The sequence below is a fragment of the Pinus tabuliformis genome, chromosome 9 (assembly GCF_031772625.1).
Source record: "Pinus tabuliformis cultivar Carrire ecotype Pingquan chromosome 9, CPIR1, whole genome shotgun sequence".
NCBI lineage: Eukaryota > Viridiplantae > Streptophyta > Pinopsida > Pinales > Pinaceae > Pinus > Pinus tabuliformis.
Window position 1 is genome coordinate 1,797,474,271 of NC_142307.1, and position 18,595 is coordinate 1,797,492,865.

General features: G+C 38.7%; 2 protein-coding genes across 2 annotated transcripts in view; one reads left to right on the forward strand and one right to left on the reverse strand.

The window, feature by feature from the left end:
* Positions 1-630: 630 nt before the first annotated feature.
* Positions 631-1,363, reverse strand: LOC149155938 (toll/interleukin-1 receptor-like protein). Its single transcript, XM_089444585.1, has 2 exons — positions 834-1,363; positions 631-730 (listed from the first exon to the last, which is right to left on the reverse strand). Exons 1-2 carry the CDS (start codon positions 1,361-1,363, stop codon positions 631-633), a joined length of 630 nt encoding a protein of 209 aa, XP_089300711.1.
* Positions 1,364-6,298: 4,935 nt separating this feature from the next.
* LOC149155939 (DNA polymerase delta catalytic subunit-like) overlaps positions 6,299-18,595 on the forward strand; it is an 83,982-nt gene continuing 71,685 nt past the window's right edge. Inside the window, exon 1 of the mRNA XM_089444586.1 lies at positions 6,299-6,403. Within this exon, the coding sequence (XP_089300712.1) occupies positions 6,299-6,403 (105 nt within the window). The remainder of the gene's footprint in view (positions 6,404-18,595) is intronic.

Consider the following 18,595-nt stretch of genomic DNA (forward strand, 5'->3'; position numbering starts at 1 on the left):
ATTTATAAAAACATTTGAGTACAATCGGAGCTAAATTTATTAGTGACATTCACACTGGAAGATTACCAACACTAATTCTACTACAAGTTTCCCTATCTCATTTTTCTAACATATGGGTTCACAATATTCTCCATACTTTTACCCATGTTATCATCTAGTTTTTTCCTAAAACGTTTGGCCTCAGAGTACCTATTTCTCTATCTATCACTAGGTAGTGGATTTAGGTCATTTAGTCTAGATTTGGGGGACATATATTTCAATAGTATGGAAATATTGATTGAGTTAGGTTCTTGTCTTTTCATTGTATCTATTTTCAATGTTTAGAACTTAGTGACATCAGCATTATCATTTTGGTACTAGTTGTTTTGTATGCAATAGTCTTGATATATACTCTTTTCCATTCCTAGTAGAGTAGTGCAAAGGTTTCAGCATGTTTACACCAAATATATTTGTAAATTTTAAAAGGTATGGTGCCACATGAAAAACAGGGTTAAAATCTCATCTTTTTTCAGTTTTTTGAAAAAGTTGTCTTTCCTACGCCACCTAACCCCACTATCCCCAATATCTGAGATTTCCCACTTTGCTGTTGCTGCAACAGGACTGTCTCTTCAAAATCTTGAAGCTTAAAATTCAAGCCTGTTGGATAGTCGCCACAGGCAACTCTGGCTTTTTCACTATTTCCGACAGATATTTAACGACCTTATCTAGCAGCTCCATCTCCAGCTCCTTGCTAGTTATTCAGAAGAAAAGAAATATAACAGTGAGAAACAAAAGTCTATGTCTCTTTATCAAACATAAAATACTATCATTGATAGTGAAGGTTGAGTTTTCACCCAGTATTGCATGCCTCCAGCTTGAAACCACTAATGTCCGCAACACGAAAAAGTGCATTTCTCCAATCTTCGATAGTCTTGGAGTCAAATAGTGGCTTCTCTTCATTAGTTTTAGGGTCAGAAGTTCTCTTCTCTGTGAGGTTTTGTAGGTCTTGAGCATATCTTCCCCATTTACTTCGCGCCCATCGAACCTCCGTGGGTGTGACACCATAAAACACTAGAATTGTGGGAACCGATGAGTCCAACATCAACACGAGCTCATCTAGGCACCAATTTGATTCAGGATAATGAGGAGAGAAGATCGCCACATAGGCTGAGGCAGTCTCAATAGCGCATTTTAGTTGAGAAGGAAATTCATATCCCCGCTGCAACTCGTCCTCATCTAGAAAGGCCTTCAATTCAATTGAGAAAAGGCGATTGTAGAGCAACCTGGTGAAGGTTTTCTTCACGTCAACTCCGCGGTGATTTATGAATATCTCATACCACTGACTATTTTTGGAATGAGCAACCGTAGACGAGGAAGCAGCCATTGCAAATCAGCAAACAGAAATAAAAAAAAAAATATCAGTATCATTGATGCTACATGGCATTGGTATTATTTTCCTTGCGTAGCCATATTCATTGGTATAGCTGTAGGAATTGGGATTATTTTGAACAGTCTCCTTAGCTATGACTTCTTTTTCATGAACAGATTCATCCATACTTGAACAAGGAACACATCATTACTGTCGGTAAGCTTGGGCTTGTTTAATGGAGCATTGAAATCATCATAGCAAAGGGAACACATCATTAATATTAATACTAGGGGAACTAGAACAGAGTCGAGGCATTCCCGAACTAGCGAACACATCAATACTGCCTTCAAAACTATTTGAATAATCAACAATTTCCTGAGCCGCGTCTGGTTCTCTTTCTTTATAATTACATGAACAACTTAATTTCTTCTTTGAAGTATCGCTCTCTATTTGTGTGTAGACATGAATCCATTCAACTTTATAATGAGATGACTCACCTGCATGCTGGGAAACACTAGGCATTGGCTCATACATACTAGAGACACTATCCACTTTCGAACTATGCAATTCATTAAGGCCATAAAACTGTTTGTCATTGTCTGGACTCTGAATAATGAAACTTGTCTTCATGAACTTCATCCTCAATAGTTGAGTTATGAGGTTGCAGACCAACATCTAAAACTCAAATATTGTCATAAGCTTCTTGAGGTTCACCATATGATGAATGAATTAGTTGATGATCTCCAAATTTAAAAGAAATTGCGTTAGACAACATGGGACAACCATCATTTTGGCTACTGTTATAATTCTTATGCGATTTTCGTTCTTCATCATCATGAGTTTCACTTTTGTAAACCTGTTCAATTTGCTCTTCTTTTTCAACTACATGATATTGATATCTTTCAATTGCATCTGAATTCTTAAACCCATACTCGTGAGTTTCATTATTAACAAGTGAGATGGGATTTTCGGGATACCAAATTGATGAGTATGGGAGAGCAAAATATTGTTGTTTTAACTCTAGCAAGATTAACACTTAGTTTGAAATCAAGCAGTGAGCCTATTTTGGAAATACCTATATGTACTGAGAACATAATAGGAAAGCCAAACAGCTAACCCAGATTGTGAAAACGTCCAAAATAGGACATACTAACAACACAATTAGGTATTGCCAATTTAATGGTTGTAACAGAAGCCCGTTTCTGAAACCAACATTATGAGAATGCCCATAACAGGGCAGAACTGTTACTATTTGTAGTTCATTTTAAGTAACTTAAACATAGTGGGGATTAATACGATTGTTTGGAAATCTATATATTCCTGAAAGATATTGGGCATTGATGGTGAACATGCTTTCATACTAATTGAAATACGCAATCAAACTTCTACTACGAAAATGAAAATATTGAGCAATGGAAGACACAATATTCCACACTATTATTAATACAAAGCAAATTGATAACTGGAGAAAATCCTCCACTGGGTAAAAAGACTCAATGGATGAGTTAATGGGGAGATTTGCACTCAGCTTACATGGCCAATTCTTTTATTTTATTTTTATTTACCTTTATTTAATTTAAATAAAAAATTATGAGTTCACACACACATGCATATACATAAACCAAGAGTAGATATATCTCAACTCTGGATCTATCAAGTGCTGTTGAAGGATCAAATCCTTCCAAATGCAAACTATTCCTGAAGTTTTTTCACTATCAAAAAGGTTTGTATTAGAAGGATTTGATCCTTTTTGTGCTTGATGGATCTGGAGTTGAGATGGATCTATGTTGGTCTAACTGCAGCCTCCTCATCTTTCCTCTGGTGGTTTCTCCCTTCCACTAATCTGCAACTTGTCTTGATTGAAATCTCTTCCTCCTTTATCTCTATGCTTTTTCCCAGTGGTTATTTGGCAAAGAATTGAGCCCAAAGTCCCTAAATGGGAAACTTCCTAGCCATTATTCTTCATAATTGTTTTTTCCAATGAGTCATTTTTCCATTGTGGCCCCAATGCCTATGTGGCTACTTCGTAATTACAGATCAACTTTGATATGGCCCTAAGAGTGTTGGCCTAGTTGCCAAATTTCTTTTCTTTCCCTGATTGTTTGGCCAATCCAATATGGCCTTAGGAGTGTTGGCCGAGTTGCCAAATTTCTTTTCTTTCCCTGATTGTTTGGCTAGTCCATTGTTGACATAGCTGCCCGACCCTTGTCTGGCCTATTGTTATGACCCCAATGCCTAGAGAGCCGACGACCTTCTTAATAAAGAAATTTCTTTAATGATATTTTTAGTACCAAAAATTTCGTCTAGTGGATTACAAAATTATGGGTTTGAGTTTTATGCTGGTGGAATCGATATAGGTTTATCATAAAGCAGTTCTATTTAATGAGATTATTGAGATTAGATTTAAATCCAATGAATTGCAAATAATTTATGGTCCCAAGTTTCACATGGATATTTATTGTTTGGTGCTATTACATCAATATTGAGCCCTCTTTGAAAACATAATTGTACAGGACAATTTTTGGAGATAAAAATTGTATTCATAGGAAATTATGAATACCCAGGGCTGAAATACAGAGCATCTTTTAAGGAATTTCGCCTGTGTATTGTAGACAGGCATATCTTCTTGGGTTTATTTTCCTCACTCATTCTCTTCATTATTTTGTATTTTTGAGTGTTTCTTATAATCTTTAAATTCTGTTTTTCCTTAGAAATATAGTTCCTCACTTACTTGCGCCTGCATATTAGGTGTTCAAGGTGAGGATGTTGGTACCTTGATAGACACCTGCAGGTTCCCTCCCCCACCATCTCCCCCCTCCCCAACCAATAAAAAAAGAAAACTTTTTCCTGAACAGAAGTAGCTGAAATGTACTGTATGGTGCATTCTTCACCATCTCGAACTTCATTGGATGATGCCTCCTTTCTAAATAACAATTCTTTCTTGTCAATGAAAAACTGTCTCCTTTCTAATTAAGACAAGAAAAGGAATTTTCTTTATGTATCCCATGGAGTATAACCTTTTATATGAAATTGTGTCTTATAACATGATAGTGTTGCACCCTAACCCAACATACAACATTTTAACAATCCTAGTTCCTTTGGGTGTGTTTTGAGAAATGAGGTCATCCTTTTATGAAAATGCATGTCCATTTGGCTCATTGTTATATATTTCAACTTCTGTGCAATAAATGACCACATTGAGTCACTTGATATCCACCATTCTAGGAGATGCACTGGGATGATATTTTGCTTGGATATGTGATCATGTGTTTGGCACTAGACTCTAATTCGTTAGCATGAAATAGGTTTGAGAGGGGTGTTATGGAAATATGATTGATTCTCCTCTGAACATCTCAAATCTGCACAAATCTGCACATAGGTATAATACCAAGCCATGATATTTGTAGCTTGGGTCTTTGAGAAGTACGAGGCATGAAATTGGCATTATTTGGTTTAATCCCACACCAACATTTACTCATGAATTGATGAAACCAGAGCTCATGGGCATTTACTGCATTATCATTCATTTGAATTCACTTATTCCATGTGTGGTTAACTATATTGGAGGGTTAAACATAACTCTGAGTTTTTATACCCTCTCTGCCACCAATGCTCTACATTATTTTATGTCTTTTCATTTTCCAAGCATATTTCAAGGTTCTTTATTGCATATTGGTGCTCTTTTAAGGCAACACACCATATTGCTTCATCTACCATAATAATTATTTGGACACCGATTAGTAGTTTCCATGCATGCTTAATATGTTTCATATGCATTGCTTTTCGAATGTTGATTTCACAGTTTAATATAAACTGGTGATAATTTATTTAAATATTTTATATACAAAATGATGCTTGTTTGTTAGGAACACTGTTTATTTTTTGAGGACCATATATGGAACCTCGTTGGTTTCAATCCATAATTGCAGAGAGTCAACCAACCAGACTTTCATTTAATTTTCTAAAATCTCTCACTTTAATCCAACTTCCGAATGCTGTTATATAAATGACCGAACAGACATTAACTGTGCCAGAAAACTATCTTGAGGCATTATCTAGGAAGCGAATCATCCCTGAGACATTATCTGAGGCATTGCCCTATCTATAATGCATTATCTATAGCAGCACATTAAATATGAGGCTTCACTGTGGCAAAACTATGTCTATGAAACAATTCTGAGATAGAAAGATACCTCTGAGGCACTGTTCATGACACCAGATCATCCCTGAGGTATCAATTGTGGCAGCGAACCACCTATAAGGGATTGTTTATGGCAACAAATCACCCCTAAGGTTTTTATGTGGCAGCAAATCATCTTGAGGTATGGTCTGGGGTTTTGAGGCAAGCAAGGTTTGGTTTGGAGTTGATTGTGGCTACAATGAGATAGTGATGTAATGCTTATAGGCAGCACGAAGATATTCTACAGAGATTACTTTGCATTATGTGACAACAATTTAAGACAATGCATTACCCTTTTTAATATAATCCAGAGAACTCCTCAATGAAATTAGTATTACATGCATATAAGTTTAAACCAACATATTTTAGAATAATTTTATGGTTTTACACGTCATATATTTCAACATTTATTTATGTAATGATCCTAACTAGTGTCCACAAACTTTTCTTCACAGATTTCTATTACATTATTCTATACAAAATGGCAGACCAGGTATTTATGTTACTTTTGGTATTTGTATTATTTATATTGTTTATTTAGTTAGAGGTTGGATTTGTTTTTAGAAATAACTTTAAAATGATACTTCAAAAGTTTGTTTGTCACTAGTTAAATGCTTGTTGGAACACTCTGATAAGCTTTCCTCAAAGTGTTGCATAGATCTTCAATGCTCACTCAACACATATTTGGTGTTTGATTCTATTTTCTTATCGGTTTTTTGATCAAGGTTTTCTTATTTTTATGTTATTATGTGTTTTTTAAGAATGTACCCATGGGTGTTACTGATGCTACTATGGGGGGTTCAATGATATTCACTACTTTTATGGAAATGTTAACAAATGCACGATGGCAAGACGCTGCTATGATGATGCGTGGGGTAAGCTTGAATATTGTCTTTTATATGTTCAATTATCTTATATTCCTTATTATATTATGCTAATTTATGTTTGTGGAATGCAGGCAATCGCTAAAGTCATTCCAACCCCTATAACACCTTATAAAACATCTAAGATAATGATAGTGGTAAAACTTGATCAATATTTTTGTGCATTTAGTTAACTTATTTCACTATATATATTTATTAATATTTGTGTTTTTACTAAGCGTGCATTTTGTTGGCATGCAGGATTCATTTATGCCCCTCAATACAACCATTGTTGGCATGCAAGGATCATTAATGCCCCCATATACATCTAATGTTATGCAAGATGTAAGATTCAACCATTTATTTATGTGAGTTTGATTATGTTATTTGTTGAGAAATCTAGGGCATATATTTAACAAAGTTTTTGCACAAAGACTCCATGATTTATGAGGTGTTACGAAGAGCTACATCACGCCTTCAAATGGATCACCCCATCCATTTTTTTCTTCTTGTACATACAATACTATTTCAACAAGTAACCCAAGCAAAATGTTATTCCAAAAGATGATGTCAAGTTACTTTTTTAGGGTTTTTATGTAATCAAGAGGCCTTTTTAGGGTTTCTTAAATTCAAACATTAGATCATACGCTTTTCCCTTTATGTCATTCTAGAGTTTATCCCATGCCCTAGAAATCAAATCATAGGGAACAAATACCTTAAGATTAAGGTTTCTAAATACTAGGGTATTTCCTAAAATATAAACCCATAAATTCAACCCTACTACATCTTATGATGGACCCTTTAAAATAAAATTATTATACATACCTCATGGACACCTATTTGTACTGATTAGTATTTTGGTTTCCATGATTATTTGCAACTTTACTATACATTTCATTAATCATTTGCCACCTTCATGACCTTCTTTTAATGAGTCTTCCGAGATATTGTCATTCTATAATGGGACTTGCTTCTTCATGTGTTCATGAAACCCATGCCTCAGTCATAACAAAAATAATCTTCTTTTCCATTCTTTTACATAAATTACATAGAATTGTGATTAGATATGTCATTATGAAGACCAAACCTGGTTACATATTTCAACATTATTCATCTGTTATTCCATCTTATTATTGATATTTGTGCCTTGCAGGATGTTTCTAGGGTGACTCCAACAAGTATACAATCTGTTGGTATAGAGGGTCATGTTATGCCATCTACACCTAGACCAGAACCCCATAACATGCCCTTTACACAATCTGTTGGTATAGAGGGTCATGTTATGCCATCTACACCTAGACCAGAACCCCGTAACATGCCCTCTACATCAAATGTGGGTCTAGTCAGCATTCTCCCACCAGGACCAGAACAAGTTTCTTTGAGGAGTCTTATATACTCACAAATAAGAATGTTAAGGCTCCTACCAGATATTCCTGCAAATGTTCAATTCAGACAATAAATAATTGAACAAATTCAATTATGGAAAATGTCATTGTTGGAGAGTGTAGCTCCTGCAAGATATCAACAGGTAAAATTAATTTTTATTTTTTATAATTTCATTTGTTATGTTTAGGATCATTATTTTAGATATGAAAAATAGTTTCATATTTTGGTTGAGTTCTTAATAGTTCCACAATTTCATTGTAAATGCAGGAAGTAAGTGACACAGTGACTAATGTATCTATAATGGAACCTTCCTCAATCCCCAAGACTACAAAAATATCAGCGGTGACCACAAAAGGAATGAAAGAAGTTACAATCTTGCTCACTTCAGAAGGAAATGTCTTGAAGGATGAAACAGGGGTGAGATTTTATCACTTTATTTTTCGTCGTGCAGAAGAATTATTTGGAAATACCATCCAAATGGATTGGAGGAAACAAGCTAATGCCAAAAAAGAAAAACTATTTAAAGATGTATTAATAGCATTTGGTTCCTGGATTTGGTAAGGAACTTATTTTACAGATTGCAAGTAAATACATGCACTAAAAGAGGTCCAATTTAAGGACAAAGTTACAAAAAAATTGATGTATCCACGTCCAGTTTGGATCACAGACGAAGTGACGTGGGATGAACTTATGAAAGATGCCAAGTTTAAGAGGAAAGTCCTCAGAAATCCAAACTATACGCCATCTGCACAAGGAGGAGCTAAGGGACGCCTACGAGATACAAGAAAAGCAACCCAAGCTAGGGTGTCAAAAATTGGATCTCACAAATTAGGCTCTAGTGGATATAATAATATTCGTGGTGGTATGTTATGTGATATTTCCATCTATTATATTTTCTATTTTAGGCAAAGTAACCATGGTCACGTTGAGTTAATTGTATCGTATTAGTTATTTTACCTTATAGATATGATTATCTTTGTTAATGTAGGTTCATCGTGTTAGCCTCCTGTTGCAACAGGTGTTCATATTTCATGATTGACAGTTTTACATGCCAAATATGTCATACTTTGCATGCTGCAATGCTCCATATTTCCTAAAGAAGCCAAACAGCTTAATCTTGGTTTCCCTAGGTTTCAATTTCTTGCTTTAGAAATAGAGAATGAATATCTGTCCAAACAACTTAATCTTGGCATATTTGTAGATAGGTAGAGAATCAAAGGAGCCCAACTGCTTAATCTCGACCCTTGGTAGAAATAAGTGTAGATTTAGATAGGAGAGCAGTCAAAAGAAAAATTGTAAAGCAGGGTCTGCAAGTCTAAGTGCACCCAAACCAAAAGAAGAAAAAGTGTTAGGTAAGTAGGCTGGGTAGGTAGTTTTGAGGTTGCAGAGTGTTGATTTATGATCAATTTTTTGTTTCAAAGTGATATTTTACTACAAATCACAATTGTAAGGCAATTTTCATTTGGAGCAGGTCAAGCGAGGCATGTCTAACTCCCCCTTCTTCTAATTCCCTAAATCACTCACTAACTTCCCTCAAGAGGTCAAGATCTGCTTGAACCTCTTAGTTTCATCATGTTTCATAAAACATTTGCCTAAGTAGAGATCTACTTTACTTAGGAGTGCTGATATCTCTTCTACAAGTTCTATCCCCCCTAATAGCCTAAGATTCACATACTTAGCACTTTCTTCACACTTTCATATTAACTACTGACTCTATTATGTAAATCCCTATCTGTGTTCCCCTTCCCCTACTAAAATTATGTTAATAGCTCCCCTATATACTTATCCCCTCCCCCTGGTTGAAACATAATAATAAGTTCATTGGGAATTGCTAAGTTTATCTGAAACTCAACAAGAGCCCTCATCTCCACCCTCATCTCCACCCTCAAACTATCTCTTCATGCGTTTTACTCCATCACACAGCATAAAATTCCTTTCATATGTATAAAAACCATCATATTTGACTTATTCTCACCCTCCCAAGGCATAAACCCCTTGTTTTTCCTTAAAACCCTTCTCAAACTGCATAAATCCATCTTTATAGGCTTTCGGACCCCTTCCGATGCCTTTAAAAATCTGTTATAACCCATAAGCCCACATTTCTAATGTTTAAAACCCCCCTCCGTTTAATAAATCATTCAAATCGCGCCGCGGGCACTGTCCCTAATCCTCTGCCGCCTCATCTTTGCTGCCAACCGTTAGATCTGGCGCACCGCAGATCAACTGTGGGCGGGTCTTTTCCCCAACAAAGCCGCCGAGGGTTAACGCCCAGGAGATCGGCGGTTTTCCCGTCGTACTCCTGCCACGCGTCACCCTCTCGACTGTGGCGGAGCCCCCTCTGCCGAAACCACCTATGGGGAAAGGCGGTGCGCCTGAAACCATAAATCGCTTTTCCCCCCTCCTGTGGCAACACCACATCACTGCTGACGTCACCCCACTGACGTCACCCTACTACGTCACCCGGCCGTACTGCTGATGCCAACCCACTGACGTCACCCTGCCACGTTACCACCGTACTGGGACCCGCCTGCCAACGTCATGTTGACGTCACCGTTAAAAAGTGCGAAAGGCACAAATCGCAGCCTAGGAAGCCCGGAATCAGAATCTGAGGCAGTTTTTCATGCGCAATTAGCACCTAGCGCTAATCGCGCATGGCTACGGGAAATAGGCCAAAATGGAAAGCCCCTTCGTGACTCGGCCTCCAACATGCTCGAAAGGCGCGAAATGACCAGATTTTCTTTGCGAAGCGTTCAGAAAGGCGCGAACACAGTTTTTAAAGCAACAGAGGGACGAATAGCTGCCGTAAAGGTCGATGGGACAGTCTAAAGCACTGAGAAGACATTAAAGAGGCCAGGTTCAGTGCCAAAGAGTATCAGGAAGCGGAAAAGAGTATGAGTTCAGCAACATCAAAGCAGGTGAAAATTAAAAACCTTCATCTAAGTCAGCAAAGCAATGAAGGCAATTTAAAAACTTATCTGGTCGGGATTAGTGCACATCAATGCCACCAAATAGCAGCATGACCAAGTTAGAGGTAGAGGTAAAAGACAAATCAGAGTTATTATAGAAAGACTGCACCAAGCCACCCAGGACAGACATTGACTTAGTTTGATACAGCTGCCCTCAGAACAACTCAAAGATATTTTCATGCATTTATTTCTCGATAAGATTAGGTTAAAGTAATCATTTTCTTTTGGACCTATTTAGGTCAGCTGTAATAGATTAATTCTGGATAATTTTCCCTATTTATAGGACCCTCTTCATTGTTAAGGGGGTTGGTTGGTTGATAATCTTCATTAGAGAGTCACACTGTATCTGAGATGTTTTACTTAATCAAAGATTGCTGAAAAGCTTTGGAGGACAGACTGTCTGCTCTATGTCTAATGGTTTCAAGAAGTGAATGTGGAATTCTTGTGCTGCAGTATGAATCAATAAGTGTTCCTTACCTCTATTATTTCAATTTCGCATATGCTCAAATCACTGAACAAAGGATTGGTTTAGAATTTGCTTAGCTGCACTCTATGCTCAGTTTTTTTGGCTTCTTAATGTTTTCCTCCTGATTTAGGCATAAATACGAATTCTCTTATGGCTCATGTTTGATATATTTCACATATAAATGACTATTATCTAGGAATTCTTAACTGCTCCTAGATAGGGCTCGTTTATCCTCTTCCTGCTAACCTGAATGAGAGATTCTTAATTGCCCCTCATCCCTTAGCCTTTAATCCATCTCTTTTACCTTGAATGATTGTTTCATATGCAGCTGTCTTGCTCCATAATTCCCTCTTGTGACCAAGAAAATGCACCAGCAGTCCTACTCCTTGACTCCACGCCCAATGGTTCTAAAAATTTCATGTTATCCCTGCCTCTTTACTTGAAAGCATCATCCTCCCACCAAAATCAAAACAAAACCCCTTGAGCTCAATAACTAGCCTAAAACATATCAACAAAGGTAAATCAGAAACAGAGAGCCCTCTCTGATTGCAGGTGGGCTAGAACCTGCAGTCCAAAGGTTGGTCTGTGGTTACCTCGGCTGTATCCTTTTGAGCTGACCAAAAGGACAACCTGAGTGATAACATACACTGGAGAACATCCTCAGTTAATTTCACAAATCAAGATGGAAAACTCCATAGAAACAAAAACCAGTTGTTCAAGTGCTGTCTATTCCTTAAAACTACAGATGAAGTCTGAATGTCGGCCAAGAAGCCTTTAAAACTGTTCTTGCTTGCATTTACAGGAGTAAATAAATGCTGCTTCAGTCAATCTTCATGCTAGTTTCAAACTACAGATAGTCGTTCCAAAAATTTGATCAGTTCCTTGCTAAATTCTAAAAACATTCACAGAAAATACCAAAACAAATTCAGAATCTGGCTCCCAAAAAGAATTCTCGTTATACTAGGTCAAATCCAGACCCGAATCCCCCTGCTACTTTTGAAAATCCAAACTTAATCCCAAAGATCCTTAGGAAGCAAGAACAAAGAGAAGATTTTGCCGATAATAGTCGTGAAGTAGTTCACCCAAGCAGTGTTCCAACCCCTGTCAAAGTTTTATTTCGTTCAACCCCTGCTTCCCCTTGTTCATTGTCCACCTCTCCAAGCACTCCTTCCTTACCTCCATTCACTGCACATACTCCCATTACCACTAATGTTGTTCCAGTTGTCCCAGTTGTTCCTATTGTTCCACTTATTCCTGTGAATATGGCTAATAGATATGCACCCCTGCAATTACCTGCAAACCCTGGGGCTATGCCTCAGGATTTTCAAACTAAAATCACATATTTTGATGGGATTGGTACTTGCACAACCCTTCAGCATACCAAGAAAATGCAAGATTAGTTTGAGAACTACGAAATAGATGATGATAGTGTCAGAATGAAAATTTTTGTCCAATGTTTGACAGGTGATGTAACAACTTGGTTCAGATCACTTGCTGCAAATTCTATAACCACTCCCGATGAGCCTTACCAATCCTTTACCAACAGATGGGAGAAAAAGAAAGACCCCTTGCACATACTAGCTGAATACGATACAATAAAAAGAGGCCCTTAAGAGTCTGTCCTAGATTACTGTGCAAGATTCAACAATGTCTATAATGCAATACCGCAAAACCTAAGACCTCCACTTGACCTTGCCTTGTATAAATTCCCTGATGGATTCGATCCAGATATGGCCTACCAGTTAAAAGAAAGAGCCCCTCAAACCCTTGCAGACATGCAAAATGTTGCTGTTAGCGTAGAGGCCAACCTAATTGCCAAAAGAAACAGAGCTAGAATGGAGAGAAGAACCACCTTTAAGGAAGAACCCTCAACCTTAGATCAGAAACTTGATGCTATTATCAGTGGCATTCAAAGGCTGGGAGGCAGAGTAGAAAGTGTTGAGAGGAAGTCTTCATTGGAAGCACAACAACCCAATACCATAAGGAACCCAAATTTTAGGAAAACTCAGAACGCAAATGCTGGAAGGTCTAGCCCAGACCATGACATAAGGCCCCCTTTTCATGAAAATTATGCGGAAGCCTCTACATCTAGTGAACCCCCAGAGGACACTCACATAAACTTGGTGGATTCAAGGGCTGAGCAACAAATTTTACTAACTCAACAAGACCAAGATGAGCATGACTTTAATCAATTTCAGACTAAGTCTGGTGAGTCTTTTGATTTTAAACAAGGCTATGATATTGCTCTGTATGAGGTCCACAAACAGTATAAACTGAGAACTAGGACCATTGATATTTCTGAACCTAGCAAACCAAAGGATGACAAACAGCCCAACAAGACTAAAGGCAAGGCCGTCATAACAGAACCAGTTGATATACCTATCCCAAACCCGCATCAAGTGAGTGTAGAGGACATAACAGAAATGAAGCCTTCTATTGACCAACCTCTGCCACCTCTTTCCTCGAAAAAAAACTCAAGCAGTGTTCCAAAAAGCCCTCCTAAAGTTGAAAAACTGCAAGAAGTTACTTCCCATAACGCTGATAAACCAGACCAAATTGTTGATACTGCAATGGAAAAAGGGAAACTTGCCTCTCACAATACTAAAACCCAATCTGAAAAATCATTTGACTTAGAGGCAGAAATAGGTAAATTGAATATATCCATCCCCTTATCTGAACTTGCTAGACATGATGTGTATAGGCAACAAATTCAAAGATCACTTCAAATGCCAGAAGTCAAGGATGATGTCAATGTTCTTGATGACCAGCCTGAGCTGCTATTCGGTCCATAAGTTAATGGAAAATCAACATATGGATCTGTCTTACCCTTTTATGTCAGTTTACATATACATGACAAAGTCCTGCACAATGCCATGTTTGACTCAGGTGCCTCACACAACCTTATGCCCAAAGCTGTAATGGAAAAGCTGAACCTTGATGTTACAAGACCCTACAAAGATCTATTCTCCTTTGACTCAAGTCAAGTCAAGTGTTTAGGCCTCATCAAAGACCTGTGTGTCTCCTAAGTCCAATTTCCTAACAAGACAATCCTCATGGATGTGGTGGTTGCTGACATTCCACCAAAGTACGGCATGTTGTTGTCAAGATATTGGGAGCAAAACTCCAAGGGTCCCTGTTATTGGGAAAAGTATCTATTCAGAACGCCCCTATCCCACTCTAAGGTGTGATAGTGCCTTAGCAACAAACAAGGAAAACTACTTGAGTATTCTTCTTTATGAAATGTAAATGAGGATAAAGGATGTAACTAACCTGTGTCTTTCGCTAGTTTGTTGATCCAATCACTCCTCTCTTCAATAGCTCCCAGCTCCCTACTCCCTTACCGACCCAACTTCACCGAATTCCTGCAAGATCACAAGAGAGAGAAACTACATGAAGATATAGATATACATTCATAAAAATCTCAGGATCAGATTAAGCTAAACATGCAAATATAACAAAACATCATTGGTACACAGCATGTAGGAGAAACTCAAATAGTTTATTGATAGAATAAGAAAGTCCAAGAGGAGATACAACCAAGTGAGTCTCGATCAAGCATCTACCTCCCAGCAAAGGAATCCCTTCCTCTCCTCCAACAAAGCATAAATCACCCAATGTACTAATCTCAATCTCAAACCAACAACAATTCTCTGCAAAGTACAAAATTCCAGCCTCTGGATCGCTGGGATGAGGGATCCATATATAGATGTAAGTAGAGAGGATGAGTCAGCTTATGTTTTGACTTGTGGCTTCTCTCTGTCAGTTCTTGCTTCCACTTGGATACTGAGAGCCTCTTACTCATCACTTGGTTGAATTCAGTGAGGCAAGTGTCATTGGAGAAGATTCTGGAAGCTTCCATGTTCTTTCCACCTCGTTGAATGACTCTGCCACTTGTCATTTCCCGCTCAACGCACCTGGGTAGTGCATTCAAGTGTGTTGCAATGCACCTAGACAGTGTATTTGGGTGCTTTGCAACACAGGCAGCTAGTGGAGCTTCTGAATTGATCCTGATTTGACTAGTTCTGAGTGGTTTTTGGTGGAGAACTTCTGGGAGAAGCTGTCATTAGTTGACCTTGTTCCTTTAGGGGCAGGAACAACACTTTTAGGGACTTTGGATCCCTTGGATTATGGACATTTTATGCTCAAAGTTGTAAGGCACAAAAATGTCTATAACAGTTGCCCCCTAAAGTATGAGGCCGTTTATCGGGTGAAATGCTTTATTAGGAGGATCCGAAGTTCTTTCAATGCTGGGAGGAGACCTGTAATAAGATACAATACAATACATTATTTTTCATACTGTTTTCATGATCTAGCTGAGGCGGACATTCCCATGCTCAACTTTATAAATTCATTTTTATGTACATAGGACAGACAATCGTTTGATGGTAGACTGATGATCCTGATGAAATCATCATCCTTTTGGTAGGATGATTATCTGTTCTGCAATGCTGTACATGTCAATGTCTTTATTTTTCCTGAATATATATCGCAGCCCGGATGGATGAAACTAGATCCGGGGTATTCAATCTCGTCCGATCTTCACTCTAAGTACAAGTCGATCCATGTGAGAAATGTTTTGAAGTCGAACATGGAAGGACATCGCTTGATTACCAGTCAATGATGTAAACTGTTAACAAGCGCGAGAGGAATCACCGATAATGATAATGACCCTCAAGGTACTGCAGTACAATTCACGTGGTGTGAATAAAGGACTTGGCGTCGAACACCACGCAAAATCTTTTAGTCGAAGGTCATTGATGTATACCTGTCGCCGGAAGTGAGAAACTTGCCATTGAGGCATGCAAGCTTCAAAGTACTGAAGGGGGTGTTCCTAGATCAACTTCTTGGATAATGAGCTGATGTCGACAAGAAGCAATCCATTAAAGGAGGGCCTTAATGCATCGCACATCAATGACACGGAACGGAGCAAATGATTTTGATGGAGGTGAAAACGATCTGATGATATATGGTTCACGGTGGCGGTCATGAAGGAATGAAGTATAATGTATGGTAGTGGATGGGACACGATTGACTTCTCTGGATGACTTCTCTTAAACATATCGGCGACACTTATATGATGGATTGGTAGCATTTACCCCAAAGGTGGATGGTATGGTGAGACCATGGTGATGTGACCAGTGAATGAAACAACCCAACCCGACTCAGGCACGGAGTGGAAGTGTCATGTTCAAGAGCGACTTGCTACCAATAAAGGTTCTTTGAGTTTCTTCCCAATTTTTCCCCAGTCATTGCTGACCAGTACCTCTTTATTTTTGTCAAGCTTGAGGAGGATAACATATGCTTGTTCTATAATTTGCCCTTCGGGCAAACCCATTGCTATGTTTTAACGAGCCTAGCGATAGTGAAACTCGCTCTCGTCTAAAGACAAGTTTGTTGCTATTAATGTTTTTAACGAGTCTAACGACAAAGATAACTCGGGCCTTTTCATTTTTAGAGAGTCTGAAAGGGTACATAAAGTTAACTCCGGAGTTCCTTTTTTGTCATCTAATCCCTTAAGTCCGAAAAAGTATAAAACAATACAGAAGGGATGAATGTTCGATAGTTTTAACAAGTTGAACAAAACAAGCGCTCGATCTTTTTGTGCAATAATCCCTCAGGTCCAAAAAGATTAAAATCTAGAGGAGGGATAGCACTTCCGGTCGCTTTAATGAGCTGGAAGGCCAAAACTTGGCAATCTTTTCATATTTTACGAGTCAGATGAAAAGAGCTTAAAGAAGACTCGTCTTTTGAGGAACGAGTGATAAAATGAGTAGCAGCTGATTCCAGGTAAGGGTTGGAATTTTCCAAGCACGACAGTGTCACAAGGATGGCTAGTGAAATCACTCTTCACAGCTGTTCCTCAAAATGGGTAAACAATCAAATGGAGGTGAATGATCGGCCAATGGAAAAGTGGAGGTGACGGTGCAAACACGACCAAGGTTTTAGTGGCTGATAATGTTACATTCACGGTGGTTATTTACCGGAGGATAGTTCATTTTTTAACGAGCTTAAACGCGGGTTGAAAAACTTGCTCGATCTTATGTTTATTTTTTAACGAGCATGAACTATGTGCTAAAACTGTTCGATTATCTAGTCATATGATAAGAATGTCTCATGTAAGATGCCATTTTTTATGGAGGTTGCGCCTTACAAAGCTATGCCCCGCATCCTTTCGTTATGCAAGTTTGGAAATGACTAATCCTACGAGTTTAAAGGGTTAGAGGTCCTAAAAATTTAAAAAATAAATAGCCGCCCCTTGCTTGCACTCTGAAAGGTTTGCATGCCCCCCAGGTATAAAACAGAGTTTCAAAGTTACCTCTACTTTACTTCCGCCAAAACAATTGTTTTACCGAGAGAGGCCTACCTCTTACAGGTTACCCAAAGATTGTTCCATTAATCTTTCAAACAAAACACTTCTTCGGCAATGTCTACCGAGATAAAAAAAGGTGAATGACGACGCCCGCCGATTCACATAACTTTGACAAAAGAATCTTATTCTAGAACAACCCCTCTTCCAATCACGGACGGGGCATGGACTAGTCATATTCTCCCGCGGAAACCTACCCTATACCCAAAGTTTTCCTGCCGAAGCAGACCAGGACGCATGCCCCCTGGGTTCCAGTCATATCCCCCCGAATTACTCGCGCTCATCGGGAGGACGGACCGTGGGTTGAGACATTTCTTGTGTGAAGAGACCATTTAGGGATGGTATATGACTATTTGTGATGCATGATCCGGGAAATGAAAGCTGGTCCACGAGCTTGACCACTCTTCCTTCGTGCGGAAAACACATTACTCTAAAGAGTGAGGAGACGATGGCTCCCATGCAATATATATAGTCTCGTCCAAGGAGTAGGTTATAATCCAAGGGTCCTTGAACGACCATCACGTTCATTTGAATGGTCTTCCCTTTCAATGTTATGGGCACATTGGGGAGGATCCCTAAAGGTCAACTGGTTCCTTTATCAAAGCCTGTCAGATTTCTCATTTCAGGCAAAAGCGATGGCGAACCAAGCGCTTTCCAAGCAATAGAGGAAAGGATACTCACAGATGCCCCCTCATCAATGATGGTGCTAGCCATGACCATTCTGTATATTTGAACAATAATTCTGAATGGTATGCTTGCTGGTAAAGGGGGTCTGCCTAGTTGGTTCCAGTCAAAGGATACAACTAGGTTGCTTGGTGGTGGGACCGAGTAGACGGCCATGTATGGCTCTGACGAACTTCCTTCCTGCGATAAAGGAATGGGTGGGTTGCCCCCGTGTTCGTCGGAGTCTGTGTTGATGAAGAGAATTTGGACGGTGTCATCCTTATTCTCCTCAGTGACTGTATCATTCGAAGATAAAACCTCTGAAGGCAAGACCGGGTCAACTGCCGCCTCGACCT